The sequence below is a fragment of the Salvelinus namaycush genome, chromosome 18 (genome assembly GCF_016432855.1).
Source record: "Salvelinus namaycush isolate Seneca chromosome 18, SaNama_1.0, whole genome shotgun sequence".
In the NCBI taxonomy this organism is placed as follows: domain Eukaryota; kingdom Metazoa; phylum Chordata; class Actinopteri; order Salmoniformes; family Salmonidae; genus Salvelinus; species Salvelinus namaycush.
Window position 1 is genome coordinate 11,754,517 of NC_052324.1, and position 22,133 is coordinate 11,776,649.

General features: G+C 43.2%; 2 protein-coding genes across 2 annotated transcripts in view; one reads left to right on the top strand and one right to left on the bottom strand.

The window, feature by feature from the left end:
* LOC120063085 (guanine nucleotide-binding protein subunit alpha-14-like) lies at positions 1-14,151 on the top strand. Its single transcript, XM_039013223.1, has 7 exons — positions 1-378; positions 10,388-10,572; positions 10,732-10,886; positions 11,744-11,872; positions 12,202-12,331; positions 12,553-12,706; positions 12,967-14,151. Exons 1-7 carry the CDS (start codon positions 255-257, stop codon positions 13,155-13,157), a joined length of 1,068 nt encoding a protein of 355 aa, XP_038869151.1. The 5' UTR covers positions 1-254; the 3' UTR covers positions 13,158-14,151.
* An 873-nt stretch (positions 14,152-15,024) lies between these two features.
* Positions 15,025-22,133, bottom strand: part of LOC120063084 (vacuolar protein sorting-associated protein 13A-like) — a 53,223-nt gene continuing 46,114 nt past the window's right edge. Inside the window, exons 65-69 of the mRNA XM_039013222.1 lie at positions 21,645-21,929; positions 18,594-18,679; positions 18,336-18,459; positions 16,491-16,565; positions 15,025-16,304 (exon numbers count right to left, since the gene is read on the bottom strand). Of these exons, the coding sequence (XP_038869150.1) occupies positions 16,254-16,304; positions 16,491-16,565; positions 18,336-18,459; positions 18,594-18,679; positions 21,645-21,929 (621 nt within the window). The 3' untranslated portion in view covers positions 15,025-16,253. The remainder of the gene's footprint in view (positions 16,305-16,490; positions 16,566-18,335; positions 18,460-18,593; positions 18,680-21,644; positions 21,930-22,133) is intronic.

A 22,133-nucleotide genomic window follows, 5' to 3' on the forward strand; every position in this document is an offset into this window, starting at 1 on the left:
TGTAGCTGTTACCTGTAGAGCAGGAGGTTAGTATTCCTATACCGACAACTGGGAAGGAGACGATTCCGGAACTTCAGACAGAAAGATCAAAACGGGAAAACGAAAATAACAATTTATTTGCTATGCGCATTCCGACCGGGAGGAACTAATCGGACAGACAGGTTGGCCTTTCATTGGGACTCCTGTGTCTACTGCTCCATCTTCTCCAGTGCTCTAAGTGCAAACAGAGGGGACATTGGACAGTGACTGCGTCAATGATGGCTGGATGTTGTATGTCGGCCGAGGAGAAGGAGAATCAGAGAATCAATCAGGAGATTGACAGGCAGCTGCGGCGGGACAAGAAAGACTCGCGCAGGGAACTCAAACTGCTGCTATTAGGTGAGAGCTATCACATCTGTCAATAGGTACACACTGCTTAGTGCATAGCCACGGCTGTAGCCAGGGTCCAATACATTTGAAGAAAGTTGAAGCTCATTTACTTAATTTCTTTACAATTTAAAAACGTTAAAATGCTATTTGGAGAAGAGCAAAAACAAGCAAAAATGACCCCAGCCATTATCAATCACATTGGTTGCTGCAGCTTCATTCACTTTAGTCGATCTACAAACACATAGCCTATTAGCTATAGCTGCTACACATTAACTCACACTAACTCAGCACCGGGATTAAAAACTATAATTGAATATGTACAGAGGGGAAAGTATTTTATTAACAAATGGTAAACAAATAAGTTTGCTTGACATAATATGTTTTTATTGTTGCAGTTTTAGAGCAGATTTCCTGCAATTCTACACATTTTACTATGGGGTGGGGAGACATTTTTGCAGTTGTAAAGCACATTTTATGCAATTCTACACATTTTGCCATGACTTATGACATGTTAAGTGTGGGTACCCTGGAGTTCCGGACCCCTGAGCAGGTGCCCTGTGTGCCTAGTCGGTAATTCATGTTAACTACAAGTTTAGATAGCTGGTTTAGTTAGACTAAATAGACTAATTTATCCCCCCAAAATTACTGACATGGGCTAATTGACTGACTGTCAGTGAAGGAGATATAACACGAGGAAAACTGCTGAGGCACAGCCAAGTTTCGAAATTGGCTACTAGGCAAAGCGTGGACCACACCTGGCCATAGGTGTCAAGTCAGGTGAGGAAAGGATCAGTAGTCTAGGCTATCACAGACGTGCTATTACATTCTGGTAATTGTTAGACTGTAACACATTTAATATATTAAGTAATAGGCCTATAATGTGTCCATGCTGTGCAGACATGGGAGCACATTCCTTTTTTTTATCTCCTTTTAATTTCATTTCCTTCACCCAGACTTCACCCTCCCTCTCCGGATGTGGTTGTGGTGCGCTCTGGCACTGTTCACTGAGCTTGGCACAGTTGTTCCACATTGTTCCATAATGTCAGCACTGCACAACTTCTCAACATAGCCTAGGCACTCACACTTTTTTCCTAGGCTATTAGCATAACTTTTTAAAAATATTGCCAAGGCTTACTAAACAGTTGTGCTGCTCAGATAGAAGGCGCCTTTACAACTAGCCCATTCATAGACAGCAATGTTAAACATATACCGTTGTATACCCCCGTCCAGGGGCAAATGCATCGACGCTGCCCAGAAGCTCTGTCTAAATGTCAATACGCTTCACTTGCAATACGGTTTTGGAAACATTTGGTACTGAACTTTCATATCGACGAGAAATCATTTTCAAAAAACAAAAGGTTAAATTACTACACACCTTTATAGAGTTAGAGTTAGGGTTCCGGCTCCTTAGCCATACATTATTGGGCTACTTTGCACCCAGTCGAGAGAGGTGAATGAAATTGTACTGGTGAAAACATTTGATGGCTTCACTTTCATTGTCAACAAATAGAATAGCCTACTTTGCTAACAACTAATAATAACTAACTGCGAAGCGTTCAATTACGAAATGTTGGTGGCTTGCCTTGGGGCGTTGGCCCACCGATGTGTTTGTAGTCGCAGGTTGTACCACGGTTATTTTCTCATGCAAAGTCATGCAAATACAGCTGAGAGTATCATTTCAGTTTTGCCTGATCAACGCTCCTGGAAAGTGTGCTCTAAACACACACCCAAAAGTCTAGAATGAAAAAAGAAGGGCTTGTAACGCACACTCATATAAACAAGTTTTATGTAAATGTCATACACACTGGATATCTTATGTTTCTAATAGATCTTCACCTGTTAAACACCACAAAACCATTATGAAAGCCATATCTTATGTTAAGAATACATCAGAATGTATCATAGACATGTCTACAACTTGAATATCTTTGTTTGCCATATAGCAGACGAACATAGGCCGAGTTGTGCTATAAGGAAAAACCTTAGATGGTGCTCTTCTGTCCAGTGTGTGTGTGAGAGGCAGTGAAGTGTGTGAGCCACTACATGTCCCTGAAGGTGTCATTAGACCATTGACTGCCCACAGTAAAACTCATGGGAGACATTCAGCACATGATGAAAAGGTTGACACTGAAGGCTTTCTGGGCCAGACCTACATATGATCACCATGTGTATTGTGTAACACTTTTAACTATTGCTTGTTAGCATTGGTGAACAGAGGGCATCAGTCATCACCGCAGGCAAGGTAACTTATTTTTCACGTGAGTGTGGTTCAACGGACCACCTCTGTTTTTACACCAGCATCTGCCTCCTCATGCTTCAGTAAGAGACTATACAGATTCTGCAGCAGGGCTTTGTGTAGGCTACTGTCCTCACACCTTAGCTCCGACAAATGAGGAAGTGGAGGTTTGTGTGTCTGTTTCTGTGGTCAGAGGGGCAAGCTGGGTGGTTATGGTTATAGCTAATGCCAGTAATGCCCACAGCTGAATGCTCCTCTGAGCGGGGGAGGGGCCAGCTGGGCAGACAGATAGACAGACAGACAGGGAAGCAGACTGGTGGTGGTAACCACAGTGGTAATACTGGTATGGTAATAACCCAATTTCACTATTACATCACTGTGTAAACCAAGGGTGCATGACATATGACCGTGCGCTCCAGCTGAGGGCTGAAATCCAATTCAATCCGTCATGGTCGTTGTAGTAAGAAAATAATAGGCTGAATCTCTTTTAGAATGGTTTTGGTTTTGGTTAAAACAAACTACTAAAAGTTTAACTTAAACCAGATAGAAACTGTAGAAATGATAATTTACCTTTGTATATATTTTCAAAATAATTCATAATTCTTTGAACTATAACCTGACATGTCAACTTCTAAACACGGGATGTTAAAGGGATAGTTCAAATGACAAAATGACATATTTGTTTCCTTACCCTATAAGCAGGCTATGGACAAGGTAGGCCAGAAATCCATGCTTTGGTTTAGTTTCCCTGGCGCGGGTTCCAAATGCTAATGTTTTAGCATTTGTGGCACAAATCCCATTCAAGTCATGGAACCGATATTAGCATGTTCAAATCATCTATAAGTGACTTTGTTGAGCTTCACAATCAAATGTAGATACTTTCGGATGATTTGAACTATCATGCAAACACACAGGCAACTTTTAAAATTGCACTGTAAAGTTACAGAATAGATGTCCCAAATTCTATACATATCTGAGAGGATTGGACAGGTGTAAGCAATACAACATAATTTCTAGTAGCCTATTAGAGGGCAAGTTGGAGCTACTGTCATATCGCTTAAACCTGTCACATCCTCTCAGATCGCGACAATTGTCTAGGGGGTAGGGACTAGGGGTTGTTTCTGGACAGTACCCTTAAATCTCCTGCCTGCTTCTCCAAACATTGCTATGACATCTTAACCTTTGACCCTTGTCTCTCTATTGAGACTGCCTGGGAGATTGAATCAAATTCAGCACCATGCCTTCACATCCTATATTAGAGATTCAGTCAGAGAAAATGTTACAGTGATGTGCTTAAACATACAGTGCATTCGGGAAGTATTCAGACCCCTTGACTTTTTCAAAATTTTGTTACGTTACAGCCTTATTCTAAAATGTATTAAATAGTTTGTTTTTCCCATCATAAATCTACACACAATAGCCCATAATGACAAAGCAAAACAGGTTTTCAGAAATGTTTGCGAAAAAAACTGAATTATCACGTTTACATAGGTATTTAGACCATTTACTCAGAACTTTGTTGAAGCACCTTTGGCAGCGATTACAGCCTTGAGTCTTGGGTATGACGCTACAAGCTTGGCACACCTGAATTTGGGAAGTTTCTCCCATTCTTCTCTGCAGATCCTCTCAAGCTCTGTAAGGTTGGATGGGGAGTGTCGCTGCACAGCTATTTTCAGGTCTCTCCAGAGATGTTCGATCGGGTTCAAGTCTGAGCTCTGGCTGGGCCACTCAAGGACATTCAGATTCTTGTCCCCAAGCCACTCCTGCGTTGTCTTGGCTGTGTGCTTAGGGTCGTTGTCCTGTTGGAATGTGAACCTTCGCCCCAGTCTGAGGTCCTGAGCGCTCTGGAGCAGTTGTCATCAAGGATCTCTCTGTACTTTTCTCTCGTTCCCTCAATCTCACAGTCCCTGCCGCTGAAAAACATCCCCACAGCATGATGCTGCCACCACCATTTTTTTCACCTTTATTTAACCAGGTAGGCAAGTTGAGAACAAGTTCTCATTTACAACTGTGACCTGGCCAAGATAAAGCAAAGCAGTGCGACAAAAACAACAACACAGAGTTACACATAAACAAGCGTACATAATAGAAAAATCTATGTACAGTGTGTGCAAATGTAGAAGAGTAGGGAGGTAGGCAATAAATAGGCCATAGAGGCAAAATAATTCTAATTTAGCATTAACACTGGAGTGATAGATGTGCAGATGATGATGTGCAAATAGAGATAATGGGGTGCAAAAGAGCAAGAGGATAAATAACAATATGGGGATGAGGTAGTTGGGTGTGCTATTTACAGATTGGCTGTGTACAGGTACAGTGATCGATAAGCTGCTCTGACAGCTGATGCTTAAAGTTAGAGAGGGAGATATAAGACTCCAGCTTCAGTGATTTTTGCAATTCGTTCCAGTCATTGGCAGCAGAGAACTGGAAGGAAAGGCGGCCAAAGGAAGTGTTGGCTTTGGAAATGACCAGTGAAATATATCTGCTGGAGCGTGTGCTACGGAGTGGCTTCCGTCTGGCCACTCTACCATAAAGGCCTGATTGGTGGAGTGCTGCAGGGATGGTTGTCCTTCTGGAAGGTTTTGCCATCTCCACAGAGGAACTCTGGAGATGACCAAAGCCCTTCTCCCCCGATTGCTCAGTTTGGCCGGGCAGCCAGCTCTAGGAAGAGTCTTGGTGGTTCCAAACGTCTTCCATTTAAGAATGATGGAGGCCACTGTGTTCTTGGGGACCTTCAATGCTGCATAAATGTTTTGGTACCCTTCCCCAGATCTGTGCCTCAACACAATCCTGTCTCTGAGCTTTACAGACAATTCCTTGGACCTCATGGCTTGCTTTTGCTCTGAAATGCACTGTCAACTATGGGACCTTATATAGACAGGTGTCTACCTTTCCAATTCATGTCCAATTAAATGAATTTACCACAGGTGGACTCCAATAAAGTTGCAAAAACATCTCAAGGATGATCAATGAAAACGAGATGCACCTGAGCTCAATTCGAGTCTCATAGCAAAGTCTGTAAATAAGGTTTTTCTTATTTTTTTTAAACCTGTTTTCACTTTGTCATCATGGAGTATTGTGCGTAGATTGTTGAGGAAAACAATTAATTGAATCCATTTTAGAATGAAGCTGTGACATAACAAAATGTGGAAAAAGGGAAAGGGTCTGAATACTTTCTGAATGCACTGTACATTCATACAACATATTTGTTGAACCAGCTCAGGCTGGTAGTGTGTGAGGACGTGGTGTTCTTGCAGTAGGACTCGGAGAGGAATGCTAGCAGCGAGAGTGTGTGATGGGGTCTGCAGAGAGGAGCTGAGAGAGCCGATAAACATGTCCAAACAACCACAGACAGAACCTCTGACAGTCTACAGAGCATCACCGTCCCTCACCCTCACACCACACACACACTTCTCTTTGCCCAACAGATTGGCCATTACAGTAACACACACGCACGCAAGATCGTGCACACACACAAATGTAGGTTCTTATGCAGCCCATTTTTTTTGACTGAAGACTCATTCTGAATTTTATGCTTCTGCTCTGGCAATCACTCCATAAGAAAGGCTAGTAGGTGTGGCGTTTGTGGATGTGTAGTCAGGCTAGCCCTTTTTAACTGCAGGTCCAACAATGTTAGTTTTTCTTTAAATACAATGATCAGTTCACACACTTTGCCCTTTAGTGATGCTGGGTGACCTATGGGTGGGTAGCCAAATAATTACCAACTTTATCTTCCTGGTGTTCATTTTTTTGACACAAGATCAGGAATCATTGAGAGTGAACAGTTTCCAGAGTATAATTCATCATCAACAATCATCTACTATATATTTTTGAAGGCAATGGCCAATAGAAATGGTCAAATCAAGGGTTTTCTGCATGGATAGGATAACATGCAACAATTTCTAAGATTTACAGTTCATATAAGGAAATCAGTCAATTTAAATACATGAATTAGGCCCTAATCTAAGTTTTCACATGACTGGGAATACAACCATGCATCTATTGGTCACAGATACCTTTAAAAAAAAAGGTAGGTTGTGGATCAGAAAACCAGTCAGTATCTGGTGTGACCACCATTTGCCTCATGCAGCGCGGCACATCTCCTTTGCATAGAGTTGATCAGGCTGTTGATTGTGGCCTGTGGAATGTTGTCCCACTCCTCTTCAATGGCTGTGGGAAGTTGCTAGATATTGGCGGGAACTGGAACACACTGTCGTATATGTCGATCCAGAGCTTCCGAAACATGCTCAATGGGTGACATGTCTGGTGAGTATGCAGGCCATGGAAGAACTGGGACATTTGTAAAACATGAGGTGATGGCGGCGGATGGATGGCACGACAATAGACATCAGGATCTCTGTGTCACGGTATCTCTATGCATTCAAATTGCCATCGCTAAAATGCAATTGTGTTTGTTGTCCGTAGCTTATGCCTGCCCATACCATAACCGCATCGCCACCATGGGGCAATCTGTTCACAACGTTGACATCAGCCAACCACTCGCCCACACGACACCATACACCCTGTCTGCCATCTGTCGGGTACAGTTGAAGTCCGTGAAGAGCACACTTCTCCAGCATGCCAGTGGCCATCGAAGGTGAGCATTTGGCCAGTGAAGTCGGTTACGACGCCGAACTGCAGTCAGGTCAAGACCCTGGTGAGGATGACGAGCACGCAGATGAGCTTCCCTGAGACGGTTTCTGACTTTGTGCAGAAATTCTTAAGTTGTGCAAACCCACCGTTTCATCAGCTGTCCGGGTGGCTGGTCTCAGACAATCCCGCAGTTTAAGAAGCCGGATGTGGAGGTCCTGGGCTGGTGTGGTTACACGTGGTCTGCAGTTGTAAGGCCGGTTGGACGTACTGCCAATTCTCAACAATTATGTTGGAGGCGGCTTATGGTAGAGAAATTAACATTGAATTGTCTGGCAACAGCTCTGGTGGACATTCCTGCAGCCAGCATGCCAATTGCACACTCCCTCAACTTGAGACATCTGTGGAATTATGTTGTGAGACAAAACCGCACATTTTAGTGGTCTTTTATTGTCCTCAGCACAAGGTGCACCTGTGTAATGATCATGCTCTTTAATCAGCTTCTTGATATGCCACACCTGTCAGGTGGATGGATTATCTTCACAAAGAATAAATGCTCACTAAAAGAGATGTAAACAAATTTCTGCACAACATTTTCAGAAATACGCTTTTTGTGCAAATGGAACATTTCTGGGATCTTTTATCTCAGCTCATGAAACATGGGACCAAGACTTTACATGTTGCATTTATATTTTGTTCGGTATAAGTGTAACTGTCACGAGGGGAACTAGGGGAGTTTTGTGGTAGGGACGGGGAGAGCAATGACAACCCCCCCCCCCCCCCCCCCCCCCACCAATGTACACTAGAATAAAAATGTATTGAACTGGAAATCATAAAGTAATTTGATGATGGGTGGTGGGCTTTGTATTATATTTTTAAAAGTAGGGGTCTGAAAGAATGCATAATTACTGTAAGCATAAAATAGTAGGTGTATAGGCCTATAGCTAAATCATGTTCTGTTCTCTGTGTGAAGGTCCTAATGGATGGAATTAAGTTGGTATATTAATATAATTAATATAACTCATTGTATTGATTTGGAAAACTGCCGTAACTTTCTAATCTCAATGGCAAAAGGATGGATCAACCCTCTCCAGTACAGTGTTTAAAATATAATTCAATGGAACATTGATCTTGTATCTCTATGGTTTAATAGGTCATGAGGGTAAGTGCAAATACCAGCTCCCCCTCTGACTGCTTTGGACAGTTGTACATGCCAACTCTCCCTTTTGATTGGTCAACTTAATGTTCACAAGTGCCTGTGACCTCTTTGATTGGTCATGGTCAGGCACAAGTCCCTGCCCATTATGTCTGATTGATGGATGGATGTGGCGGCTTATTGAGGACATGTTTTCATGTTGTTCTCATTAGAATATTGACTGGCTAATTTTTGAAAGTCAAATTCATTCAAATTTGTCAAAGCCTATGTACAGATGTCTGCAAATACAGTTTCCTTAGCAACAACTTACTTATTTGGTTTTAGTCTCTTGGAAACCCTCCATCTCAACTCTCACACGTACAAACAGACTGTAAGAAGCATTTTTGAAGACCACTTCCATTGTCCTCCAAGAGTAGCTTAATGTTTTGCTAGAAGGTGGGTGTGTGTTTGAGTGAGGTGCATTGGATTCGCAAGCAACTAAAGACAGAGGAGACCCAGCAACAGAGGAACTTGTGTTCTGAATCTGTTGGTGTCTGGTGTGTGTTGGCAGCATTTATTCCTATGCTGACATGTTTAAATCCTGAGGGGAACTGTGACTAAATGGTGGTCAGGAATGAGCCCGTCTTTGACTTCCTCTCAGAAACGACGCTAAACAGTTTACAGAACGAGAGAAGACTGTTACCCAGCTGGCCCCCTCTTTAAACAGCACACTTCTCAAGAACAAGCTTCTCTCCTCTCCCCATCCCCCTTTCTCGCCTCGCTTTCCTTTTTCTCGTCTCTTTTTCACCTCGGCCTATCCAGGTGAATTCCTCTAAGCTGACAATCCGGAGTCACTCTCTTCCATTTCCCAACCACTTCAAGAGAAGTTAACAATCTGGTTGCAACAAGAGTTTTGCATAATACATGCTCCGTTACAGCTCTTCCCTGTTTTGGGTCTCTGAGTGTCTTCACATAATATATTTTTGATCAAGGTCACTATTCTATTCATCAATGAATCTGTCAATTATTTATGGCCTCGGAGCAGTTCACTTAATATGTGTTGCTGTTGCCCGACTCATTAGATAATGTGTGTGTATCAGTGCTGTGATTGGGGGATGAGGCTCAACCTAATCCTGCCATAGTGCTGATATAATGTGTCCAGATTTATATTTTCAGAGGCACAGAAACAAAAACACAGCTGGGAGTGAAGGCTGCCGTGCCACTAGAGCACTGCTGCTGGGATACATACAAAGGACAGAGACCCTGGCTCTAAGGTCTCCTTGTCAACTAGACACACACACTACTCATTGTTCCTACAGTAGCAGGGTGGATGGATGTTTTTTTCAGTGTGTGTTTACATCCTGGTGTGGTTGTTTGTGATGGAGTTAACCGCGGGTGATTCATAGAGCAGCGGAGGTGGGGTTATACAGTCACAGGCTCTGCTGTTCTATCTGCTGGACACTCATTGCTCTCCTGGCCCTCTCCCCTTCCCTGGGCCCTACTCATTCCCTCTGCGGCAGTAGTAGCATTTACTGGCAACTCACTGAAGACCACATTGAGTGTTTCCCTGTGACTTCAGCAGACCTGGAATTCTTATATATTTTGTACTTTATTGAGACAGTTATGATGAATGAATCAGAAAGGGAGGCCATTGGGAAGGGGGGACGCAGAGATCAAACCCCTGTCTCCGGTGGGGAGAGGTATACACTGTATCTAGAGCCAGGAGCTTTACCACTAGACCACGTGCTCTGCACTGCTCTAGTGCAGGTCCTGTTGGATAATGAGATTGAGTACTTTGGCTTTTGATATGTCGCTGTTGGTGGACCAGGTGCTGAGCGTATCTAGTTGCTTCGGCATTGATGATGGTTGCTGCAGCTTGCTTGTTTGAAGTCTATTTATGTCACTGACATATTTCTGCACAGGGTCGGCAGCCTTTTATGCAGCATCATTGATGAGGGAAAGGAGTAGGACTGGGCCAAATAGAGTGCCTTGGGGAACACCACATGTAAGGGGCTGTATTGGGATCAACCCTGTCTCTTTCCTCCCTCCTTTCCCAGGTACTGGAGAGAGTGGGAAGAGCACCTTCATTAAACAGATGAGAATCATCCATGGCGCCGGCTACTCAGAGGAGGACAAGCGCGGCTTCACCAAGCTGGTGTACCAGAACATCTTCACTGCCATGCAGTCCATGATCCGCGCCATGGAGACCCTCAACATCCCCTTCTCTGAGGCCCAGAATAAGGCAAGAATCCCAGCAACATTACACTTCAGCCCTACCTCAGTACTGGCTGATCACGGAGCCAAAGACTTTCGTTTTTCTTTGTGAAGTGTTTTAAAGCATTTTCCGTTGCGTGCCCCAAGGAACACGCCCCAACCATCTTGTTTGCTCCCTCCCTCCCAGGGCTATGCCAGCATGTTGAGTGAGGTGGAGGTGGACATGGTGAATGATCTGGAGAAAGGCCATGTGGACGCCATCAGGAGCCTGTGGATGGACAGTGGAGTGCAGGAGTGCTACGACCGTCGCAGGGAGTACCAGCTATCTGACTCCGCCAAATAGTGAGTAGACTTAGGTCATAGGGCCAGGAGTTTTTCTTGAACTGGTCATGATCAGGAAAACCACAGGTCAGGTAACTTGGCCTTAGCCAAAGACAACATGTCTATTGCCAAAAAGTAATGACACTATAACGTAAGACTGCAAAGCCGTAAAAAAATGTTAGTCCCTGAGCCAAGCGGTTGCTTCCAGTCCTGTTGTGTTGAGGGTTAATAGGCCTCCACTGGGTTTGTGGATTGGGCAGGCTTCATGTAGTACATGGTTTGCTCCACCCCACAGGCACATAGGGAGCTTTTATTCCTCCCACTCTTGTGTCCAGGTGAGATTTGTGTTGAAGTCATCAGTGGGTGCGTCTTTACAAATTTAGCGCGTCAGGTGTGGGGCATTGAAGACTATTTTCAATCATTTTGTGGGTAGTTTCGAGTCTCGGGTGTATGGGGGGGGGGGGGGGTGACGTTTGTCAGGGCAGGGAGTCAGGAAAGCGGGTAGATCGTAATGTGTCAGTGATGATGCGCGTGGTGGTGTTTAGCTGTGTCAACTCTGTGTGCGTGTGACAACCTTGACCAGACAGGTGCACAGTACTCTGCCGTTCAATGAACCTTAATTAAAGATGAAATCTGTGCTGCTGCAATGTTTCCCCTGCATGCCCTATAAGAGAACTAAATCAATATTCATACTGGAATGTAAATATGCTGCCAACAAGCCCTGTTTAATTACGTGGACAATATTTGAACTCTAGCTGGGTTTTCTTCAGCGTGTACCAAGGTAAAGTGTGTGTATCATTGGTTGTGGTATCATTGTTCTTCTTTTCTCTTGGCGTGACACATCATTCCCTTAAACTTTTTCTTCATGTGTTGTTCAGTTATCTGAGTGACATGGACAGGATCGCAGAGCCCTCCTACCTGCCCACCCAGCAGGACATCCTGAGGGTCCGAGTACCTACAACAGGCATCATCGAGTACCCCTTCGACATGGAAAACGTCATCTTCAGGTGAGGTACACTTTGGTTCTCCAATCGCCACTGAGCGTCCTACATACGAGAAACACTACAGACCCATTTCCTGTCTGTGTCATGAAAAGTTGCACAGGCAGATCCAAATCAGAAAGGGGTGGGTTTACATGGGAGCGGATAGAGAATGTTTTCATGGTCATCACTCAAGTTTAGCAAGATCCCAACTTCAGCTTTAGCTCTCCTGCTACAGATCTTTTTTGTTGAGGATGTGGGCATCACTCGAACGAGATGTTTGCTTGTAAACAACAAATATGTCTGTCTATTGGTATACAATAAGCAGCGCTCCAAACATTGGCTTGTTGTGACAGGATGGTGGACGTGGGGGGTCAGAGGTCAGAGAGGAGAAAGTGGATCCACTGCTTTGAGAACGTCACATCCATCATCTTCTTGGTGGCGCTTAGTGAGTACGACCAGGTGCTGGCTGAGTGTGACAACGAGGTGAGCTCCCTTCAGTCAGAGCACCGTCACCGGGCCTTTGCCTGATACACTTGCAGGTCGCATTCGTTGAGCTAACACGCTGTCATGTAAAATTGATGAGTAAAATAAGCTATTAAGTCAAATGTACCTCACATTGAAATGCATAAGTTAAATGTATCTCACAAATTTGATGAGTATGGGCCATCATATCCACTTACTGTACGTGCATCAACTTCCCCTAGAACCGTATGGAAGAGAGCAAAGCTCTCTTCAAGACCATCATCACATACCCCTGGTTCCAGCGCTCTTCTGTAATCCTTTTCCTCAACAAAACTGACATCCTAGAGGAGAAGATCACACGCTCCCACCTTGTCAACTACTTCCCAGAATACACCGGTAAGCTCTAGTAGTGTTTGTGTTGTGTGTGACTGCTATTCTTATGTGTATAGTAAGTAAACATTACTTAACACACACATGACCAACCTGGTATCAAACCCAGGCTGCCACATGACTCAAGAACACTGAGCTAAAGCCTAGGCATTCGTTCTGGGAGCTAACACATTTTCAAGTCTCAGGCAAGGTTACGCATCACGATTGTAGTTCATCTAACAACCTCTGCTAGGTACACACATCATAACTAAAGCTCTTGTTTCCAGGGCCACAGAACGACCCTAAAGCAGCCAGGGAGTTCATCCTGAAGATGTACCAGGAGCAGAACCCAGACAGAGAAAAGACTGTCTACTCCCACTTCACCTGTGCCACCGACACAGAGAACATCCGCTTTGTCTTTGTTGCTGTCAAAGACACCATCCTCAGACACAACCTCAAGGAGTTCAACCTGGTTTAGAGGAGAGCTAGGGCTCCTGCAAGGTTAGGAGACATCTAGACTGGTCCGAGATGATGTGCTTCAGCTAACTTCTCTATCGTTGACATGAGTTGGTTAAAGCACATACAGATCTGGGATCTGGCTAGGAGACCTGAGACTAGATGTATAGGGTTAGGTTGGAAGGTCAGATTGATGTGCTAGAAGAATATGCTCGGACTGCCAGATTTGTAGTGCTGTTTTTCTGTCCAGCTTTTTAGGTTGAACATCTATACCAAGAGAAAAGCTCCTCTAGATAACTTTTCAAAAGGATGAAAATTCTACTCATATGTATAGTGACAGGGATGCCAACGTTACGTTTTATTAAGTAAAATATATTTTTTCTTTGAAACGGACGATTTTAATTTATTTGTTGTGGAGTTAGCACAGAGGAAGGAGTTAAAGTATAGCACCTTTTGATTTATGTAAAACTATGATCTAGCAATTACATACAACACTCCTTTGGATGTCTTTCCTTGAGCAGTAGTGTGATAGTGATGAGTGAGAGTGCAAGTGAAATTGTGAATTCAGTCCAAGTCTTTTACTTGTTTAAATGTGAGCAACACTTGGCCGTAAAAATGTAATGTTTTCATACAGATACTGTATTTATGTACTCTGTCATATATCTAAACAGTGAAGACGTGCATATTTTAGCCAAGTAATCAGTCTAAAGTGCCTTGTTTGTGAGAGGAATAACAGAATAACTCCAGTGGACTATAGGGACATTTACCGGAGACCTTCATTTAGGAGCAAATCCTTACTTCTACTTGATTCAAATTTTCAGTTGGTGTCAATGGGAAACTAAGTGAAAATTAAAAATTTGAAGTAGGAGTTAGGATTCACCACTAAGTGCATAAATATGAATAGGTATTCCTAACAACCGATTTTTGGTCATGAAAGAATTCTCCATTCATAGATTATGACCACTTACTTATTTAATATGTGCATCAAGTCATTTCTACATTGTTACATTTCAATAAATTGTTAGTCAAATGTAAAATTTTTATTGATGCGTCAGATTAAAAAGTGTCAAACAGAACTTGGAGAGAGAAATATGTGCTGATTGTATGTCGTTGTAGATCCCACCATGACAGAAAGACCCAATACCAAACAAATTAAATACCCTTTATTTTTCAAAAAATGGCAGAACTTTATCTGCACCAGTGATTTTATACCGCCTCACAATGAGAGCACTTGCTGACAAAGGCAAAACAGATTAAATAATTTAGTTACATTAATTAGTGACCCCAAACCAAAACAAACCTTTAAAACATTTGAGTATGAATGTAGCAGCTGACAATTTATCATTTATTTTAAATATATGTCTCTCCATTGCATAACTCTTCGTCGTTAATGGCATTGCATACCTGCTGTATAAAAACATGAAAATCGCCAATGATGAGATACAACCCCTCAATAGATTATCTTAAATCACAGCAGGCTGCTGAGGGGAGGACGGCTCATAACAATGGAGGGAATGGAATGGTACAGAACAAAACACATGGTTTCCATGTTTGATACCATTGAAATGTGTTCCATTCCAGCCATTACTAGTCCTCCTCAATTAAGGTGCCACCAGCCGCCTGTGTCTTAAATAGAGAGATATATCTATACACAAAACTTCCAAAATAAAGGCTACACTTGAGTAAATGAGGGGTACAAATTATATTGAAGTCAGGTGCTTCCAATTGTGTGGTTCCTGAGTCAATTAAGCATATAACATCCCATCATGCTTTGGGTCATGTATAAAAATCCCCAGTTGCCCATGAGGGGTCTCAAAGGAGCATAGGGGGTTTAAAGGTTGGTGTGGGTGTCTCAGTCACCAGATCCTAAGCATTTTCTACCACCATCAACAAAACAAAAGTATTACATTTATTGTGGAAGAATGGTGTCGCATCCCTCCAATAGAGTTCCAGACACTTGTAGAATCTATTCCAAGGTGCATTGAAGCTGTTTGGGTGACCCAATGCCCTATTAAAGACACTATGTTGATGTTTCCTTTATTTTGGAAGTTATCTGTATATACACACAGGATACCCTATTGAAATCATTTTACAGCAGATTGACATGTACCGTAGAAAAATAGCATGCTTTTTTCGATCACGTGCAAAGTCATAGCTTGCAGAAATGTATAGAAAAACATAAGTTAGTGATTTAGGAAGAGGGGGAGTATTGGTACAGAATAACTATCACAACAAGCATATTAACAGTAACGTTTGTTACCCCCCCCATCCTATATCAACCAGTAAAATAACAATGTGTGTAACATATACACATCAAGGCAGTTAAACCCAGTGCTCCGAGTCCCACAATAATACTTCAAATTTGGCCACAATCTCTTTTCAAGCACATCACTCAGTAACTGGCAAACGGATTGAAATGTGATGGATAGGGCTACTTCAACAGTGGCAGTTTGAAAAGTCATTCAGGTACCCTACTTTTTCAACGAAAACAACAAAAAAAAACGACATTTGGGGGAAAAGGAGAAATGTCTAGCACATAGTTGTGTACAATCGGAGCGGTGACATTGTGTAGGGTTTTGTGTTCGCCGTTCACAACAAACATCGTTTTACAGACAGACTGCAAGCTGATATAGAGATAGAGGCTGACTCCACACATCAGAACTAAAGCTCGTTTCCAGGGCTGCAGAATGACCCTAAAGCAGCCAGGGAGTTCATCCTGAAGATGTTCCAGGAGCAGAACCCAGACAGAGAAAAGACTGTCTACTTCACCTGTGACGCCGACAGAACATCCGCGAGAGGTTTGCCGCCTTCGAATACTCCCACCGCGGCCTCTTCGGGTACAACCTCATGCAGGCTTACGGTAGTGCAAGGAGTTAGCCGATATTGCTGTGTACAACCGAAACAGTGATGGTGTTTGTGATAGTGAAGTCCGTGTGTGTCTGCAAGATGTCCAAACAGTCCGTGTGTGAGAATGAAAGAGGAAGTCTAACCTGAGAGTTAGTAGTACACTGATGGAGGCACACCCTACTCTCCTAGCATGCATACACACACTATAACAGTCAACGTTGTACTTTTGTCATGCCTCAGTGCTGGTTGGTGGCCCTATTAGAGTGGCCAATCAGTATTTGTGTAGACTCTCCCTGGCGTCTTCAAGCTTGGTAAGAACCCACTGCAGATAAACAAAACCACACACATTTTTTAAAAACTACACCATCAAAAGTCACATTACAACTTGGAACCACATCCTACATAAACTATTGTGTAAGTTGTGTGTTGTTCACTGACAAATACTGTTTGCTATGTATAAAGAAAGCAAAAACTGGCAGCAGTTTATATTTATGTTATGCTAACCCACCTTGGCTATTTCTGGACTTCTGAAGTTTATAATCTTCCCAAACTCTTTGGCATGAAACACAGACTTCACTCTCTCCTGAAACAGACACAGGAAATAGTTTTTAGTTCAACACGACTTCTGAGAAATAGGGGGATGTACGGTGATATACTGTCGGCACTAGAACCTCTAAAGCAGTCATTTTGAATGTATTGATTTTATTACTCTGCCATGTTTTAAAGTCATGTCCACCTCTGTCCTTGACTTGTCCTAAATAAGTCTGTAGAACCCACTGCCCTTGTTAGAATCTTAACATCACAAACAGAACTGGAGTTTTAACCAGTTTTAGGAAGGCATGTCATTATTTGAATGGGTCCCCCCCCCTCCTCCCGACAGCAGGGCCTGCTCCACTCATTCTCCCGACATTGGAATAGAGCTCCCTCCCGCTGTGCAAAACAAGGCACATGCACAGCCGTTGTACTGAGGAATGACAAGACAGCGCTCACACTTTACCAAAGCAAGTCAAGAAATAACATCACTGTCATGAGCACCATGCAGCCGACAGTTGCCATCGACGGGGACACGTTAAGAGAAAACGGGATACTACGACGCGCTACAACCAAGGCATGTCAATATTACATAATACGCATCGCCATATATAGATCAACGTATGTGACGCATTATGCTCTTCTGTAGAACACGTGTTGTTTTTCCTATGGGAAAATCAATGCTCATGTTTTACTACTCTATACTGTTCCATAGGATGGTGTGTATGTTTTGGCTTAGAAGGCACGGCTGTACTCTGAAAGGAGGCACCCGCCGGCTGCCCTGTTGCTGTTTTCTATAACAAGCTTGACTTGGCTGCTATCAACGCACAAGTGTTGTACAAGCAGTGCATCAACGACACCATGCCCAGGAGAGACTTCATCATGAGTCTGGCATACGGGCTACGTGACAGAGACATGGGGGCCAAGGCAGCAGCAAAGATTCCACACGAGCCAAATTGCACACAGCTCTCAGGGGTGGACACAGCGCCAGGTGGCCCGACGCACAAAGAACAGAACCCAAGACAGCCGTTTGTGGGAAGTGTTTCGTGCGAGTGAAAGTGGCGAAGATTCGTGTCGACTGTCAAGACAAGGGATAAGCGCTAAATGATATCCAATTGATGCCATTGCTTAAAATGCAAACCATGTAAGCATGAGCTGACAATAATTGACTGCTGTCATATCAACACATTCATTATAAAACGCAATTATTGATTTTGTGCGGATTTTCACAAATTATCAAGCACACTTGGCGCTTATAATGATGTTTAGGTTACTCTTTTAATCATTTGACCGAGCGTATTGCTGACCTGGCTTTGTGGTTGGGGTATTTTGTTAAAAAAAACAAACACATGATTTCTGTTTCATAGTTGTAACAAAAGACCATGACTATAAAATTGATTGAACAGTTCAATGTGTTTTTACATATAGCCCAGTAACAAACTAATGAAAATGCTATTTTATTATTATAAAATGTTACTTAATTAACGCCTTCATGAACACAACCAAATTATTATTTTACCAATAGCATATATGAAACTTATTAATTAGACTGTTAGAAAGTTGTAGTCAGAATGACTGCTCATTAGCTGGAAGGGGTGTTCCTCGAGGCCCAGCAGTTCTAGTGTTTATATAGAGGCACAAACAGTTTGGATGCAAATGAGTGAAGGGGTATTTCCTAGGCAGGCGTGAGTATCATGATGGTTGGAAACGGGAGTGGTTATTCAGATGGACATGATGAGCAGTTTGATAAAGGAGAGCTTCATGTGGTAGTTAGTCATTCGTGTGTTCCTGTGTCTGGATGACAATAAGCAGATGAGGATACCTTGGCCTCGATCCGAAGCCGCCTCCCCTCCACGATCATGGGCTCCTTGGTGAACTCGTCGAACAGATACTGCCACTCGCAGGTCAGCTGCCCAAATGTACCTTTGGTCACGAAAAAGATTCCCCTGGTGAAAGGCAAGAGAGGTAGAGCCTCAGAACATTCACTGACAGACAAGACGGTGACACAGGAAGTGAAACAGCAGCACTCTGTAGGTCACTGCAGTCCACTTTTAGAAACAAACCCCAGCCAGCCTCTTACCTTTTGGTGATCATCAGGAAATCGGACTCGTTCACTTTGGCGTGCGCAAAGTATCTGTACTTGGCGAACCTTCCATTTTCAATTTTCTAAAAGAGAAATATTAACTTATCAGGTTTGCTCAACACACATTTTCGAGAAAATATGCACACATTTATCAAATTGAGTATATAAAAACACATATGCTACGCTAAGTCTACTGTTGATATGATACATAAACGAGTCACTCGGTACCTTTTTCCAAAGTTAGATTAAAATGGCTTCAGGATGTTGACCATTCACACAGGCTCTGGCAGATGATCTGATGGGTATTGTTACTGATCTACACCTACTTTCCCTCCTGATCTGACAACAACTTGTATACTGGACACATCCTAGGCCCCGTTTGATTACGTCCTTCCTTTCTCCCTTCTTTGAAGAAATTCTGACATGGCTGGATTGAAGAAAGCTGTGCTACAACAGTTGCTTACACATCAAATTGCATAAGATCAGTGATCACTTCAAGGGAACCAAGGTTGCTTTTAAAAATATTCAAACACAGGGCCATCCTCTTTGACCCAGAGACATGTCAAACGGCATCTAAAATGTTCCACTGCGGTACACTGATACTTCCTTGAGTCCAATGTATACCTGTTATAGACCGATTATAAACTGCTCATAACAGCATGTTAATGAGTGTTGATGAAGTGAAGGGAAAAGGTAGGGATGAGAAGACGAAATAGATGTTTCAAAATGCACTTTATTCAGAAGGGAAGTGGTGCTGGCTATGAGTATATGACTGCGCGCATAGCAAGGACTCTTATGAAAGAGGGAGGGGCCAAAATGCCAAGAGGGAGTACGGATGACTGACTATTGCATGAATCCAGTCCAGACCAATACAATAGATTTCATATTAACTTAAAGATGGAATCTGCATTAGGGGAAACAGCACCACTGTCCACCCCAGCACCTTTGTTATCATTTTTGTGTGGTGGACAGAGGTGAGCATGCTAGCAGAAACCCATAGACTTCCAGTCATGGTGCTAACGCTAGTTAGCATTGGCTTGCAAAACTACCTCCAACTTCCTTCATACTGGACACAGAGACATAAAAATAGTATCCACTAGTTCATCTGACTCTGGGGAAGTAGATACAAAAATCCAGAAGTGTCCCTTTAAGGATTCCAGCTTTAATATGAATAATATCAACTTGCTCTAAAATAGAATATTCTGAATTATTTTCAGATCAAATATTATGATTGACGAGTCTCTTGGCTTTCTGACTCCTCCCCCTTACATGATAGGGTAGAAGGTTGGATGACAGAAGACAGTTAAAATAAGTAGAATTATGGTTTTACATGACAAAATGCAAGGGGTCCTGCAGCAGCAGAATCCTGAGAATACATGGGTGTTTAATAAAAACAATTGAAATACAGTGCACGTCTAGAGTTACCAAAAATTACGAACAGCCGAGAATGACAAATTGGCTGGCAGCTGGTTATTCGTGTTATTCGGGATGCATTGAATGTTAAAATATCCTGCTGGAGCAGGCTACTCCACATTGACTGACAACACATTAAAAGCTATGGAAGACCAAAGCATCAACTAGGACTTAGCAATTCCATTCTAGCTGTCATCATCATCATCATCATTGCCAGTCCTACTCCATTCAGTGAAGGCCACCCTTTTCTGTGGACATGACAAGAGAGAAGACAAAGCCAATGTCAGAACAGACAAGCCCGTCTCTAATAATCTCTAGCGCTACAAAAACATCTAGTTTCCATTGAAGCAAATGATCACATTTCACCAATTAAAAAACGCCAGTACAGTGGTACAGTGCAGCTTCAAGATAAACTACGAAAGACCAAAGCATTAACTAGTGCTTATCAATTCCATTCTACTTGTTATCATCCACATCAACAATAGTAACAATAACACATTTGATATGTATAGCGCTTGTTCATCATCATCATCATCATCACTGACAGTTCTACTCCCTTCAGTGAAGGCCACCGTTTTCTGTGGACATGACAAGAGAGAAGACAAAGCCAATGTCAGGACAGACAGACAGACACACGCACATACAGACAGAGACTGACGCTACTATTAATCTCCAGATATCTTGTTTTTTTGCATTGAATAAAATGACGACATCACTTCAGCATTCTCAGTGACACATCAATACAGAAGTACAGTACAGCTTCAAGATAATCTGTTAGTACTCAAGCTACAGCTAGAAACCACAAGTATAGTGACCCCACAACCACACTACAGCCAACACCTCAATGCCTTGGCTCACTACAGCTTCTGCTCACGACGGTCCCATTCCACTACGGCCCTACAGGCCACTGACAAGGGTTGGGTCCATTCCATTTAAACTCAAGAGTCAAATTGAATTGACTGAATTGAAATGGAATCGGCCCCAACTCCGGTCATGTTCCTGCTCGACTACATTGCAGACGCGTGCCCGATTTTACAACGCCTGTATAGGTTATTTAACATATCAGCTAACCACGTCATATGATATAGCAATCTGATGCCCGACTGCACAGTCCATGACGTGGAATGCAACCATTGGTTTATGCAACGCATGCGTATCTTGTCGGGCAAGAACTCGACCTCTGCCATTTACATCACTAAGTGGGACTCACACACAGAGAGCTACAACAGCCATGCGGCTATGGGAGAACTTTAGAGCAGGTGGGTGAAAGCACATAATCACAGGATGAAAGAGATAATGACGCTGAAAATCTATCGGGACTGAGAAGCAATAAGGGGTTGAGAAGTGGAAGGAGAGATGGAGAGCAAGGGGGTGTTTCTATGTGAGGCCACACTCATTAACATGAACCCTGACCTCAGGGTCGTGTTCATTAGGACACGAGAGGGAAAACTTTTTCAAAAGTTTTGCAACAGAAAACAAAGATGAGCGTTTCTTATTGGACAGGTTCATGTAGTCCCTTCCCGATGTCAGTTTTTTTTCTTCCATTTGGTGCCTAATGAACACCACCCAGGTCAGGGGAGCCATCTGTTTAGAGGACATAAGGGTTAGTTTTGTTTCCCCGAGAATTCCTGTTACCTGTAGCATCTGGCTGCCGATGCCCTCTCTTTCCTTGTATGGTCGGATGACCCCGTCCTCGTGGATGAAGCGAGGCGGACGCAGACTCTCCACATCCTGGGACGTCTCAGCCGCCCTCTTGATGCCCTGGAAGGTGCTGCTGGCCATGTCGATGATGCCTCCAGTGGGTCTGGCCACAGCACCCACTAGCCCCTTGCCCACACCCTTAAAGAAGCCCGCAGCACCCTCCTTCTGAGCACCTTTAATGGGCTTGGTGACAATCCCTGTGATCCCACTGACAAAGCCCTGAGACGTAGAAAAGGCGAGTGTTACAGACAGAGCAGCAGAGTTGAGAGAGAACCAGCCTGAGAGACTGTTTCTACTGCTCAGCTATACTGGTTGTGTTCAATTGACAACAATGCTCATCTTCAATTTTGCTATGTTGGGTCCTACTGAACAGGTCCCGGTTGTGCTGGTGTTGCTGGGTCAGACTATCAGAGACCAGTTAAG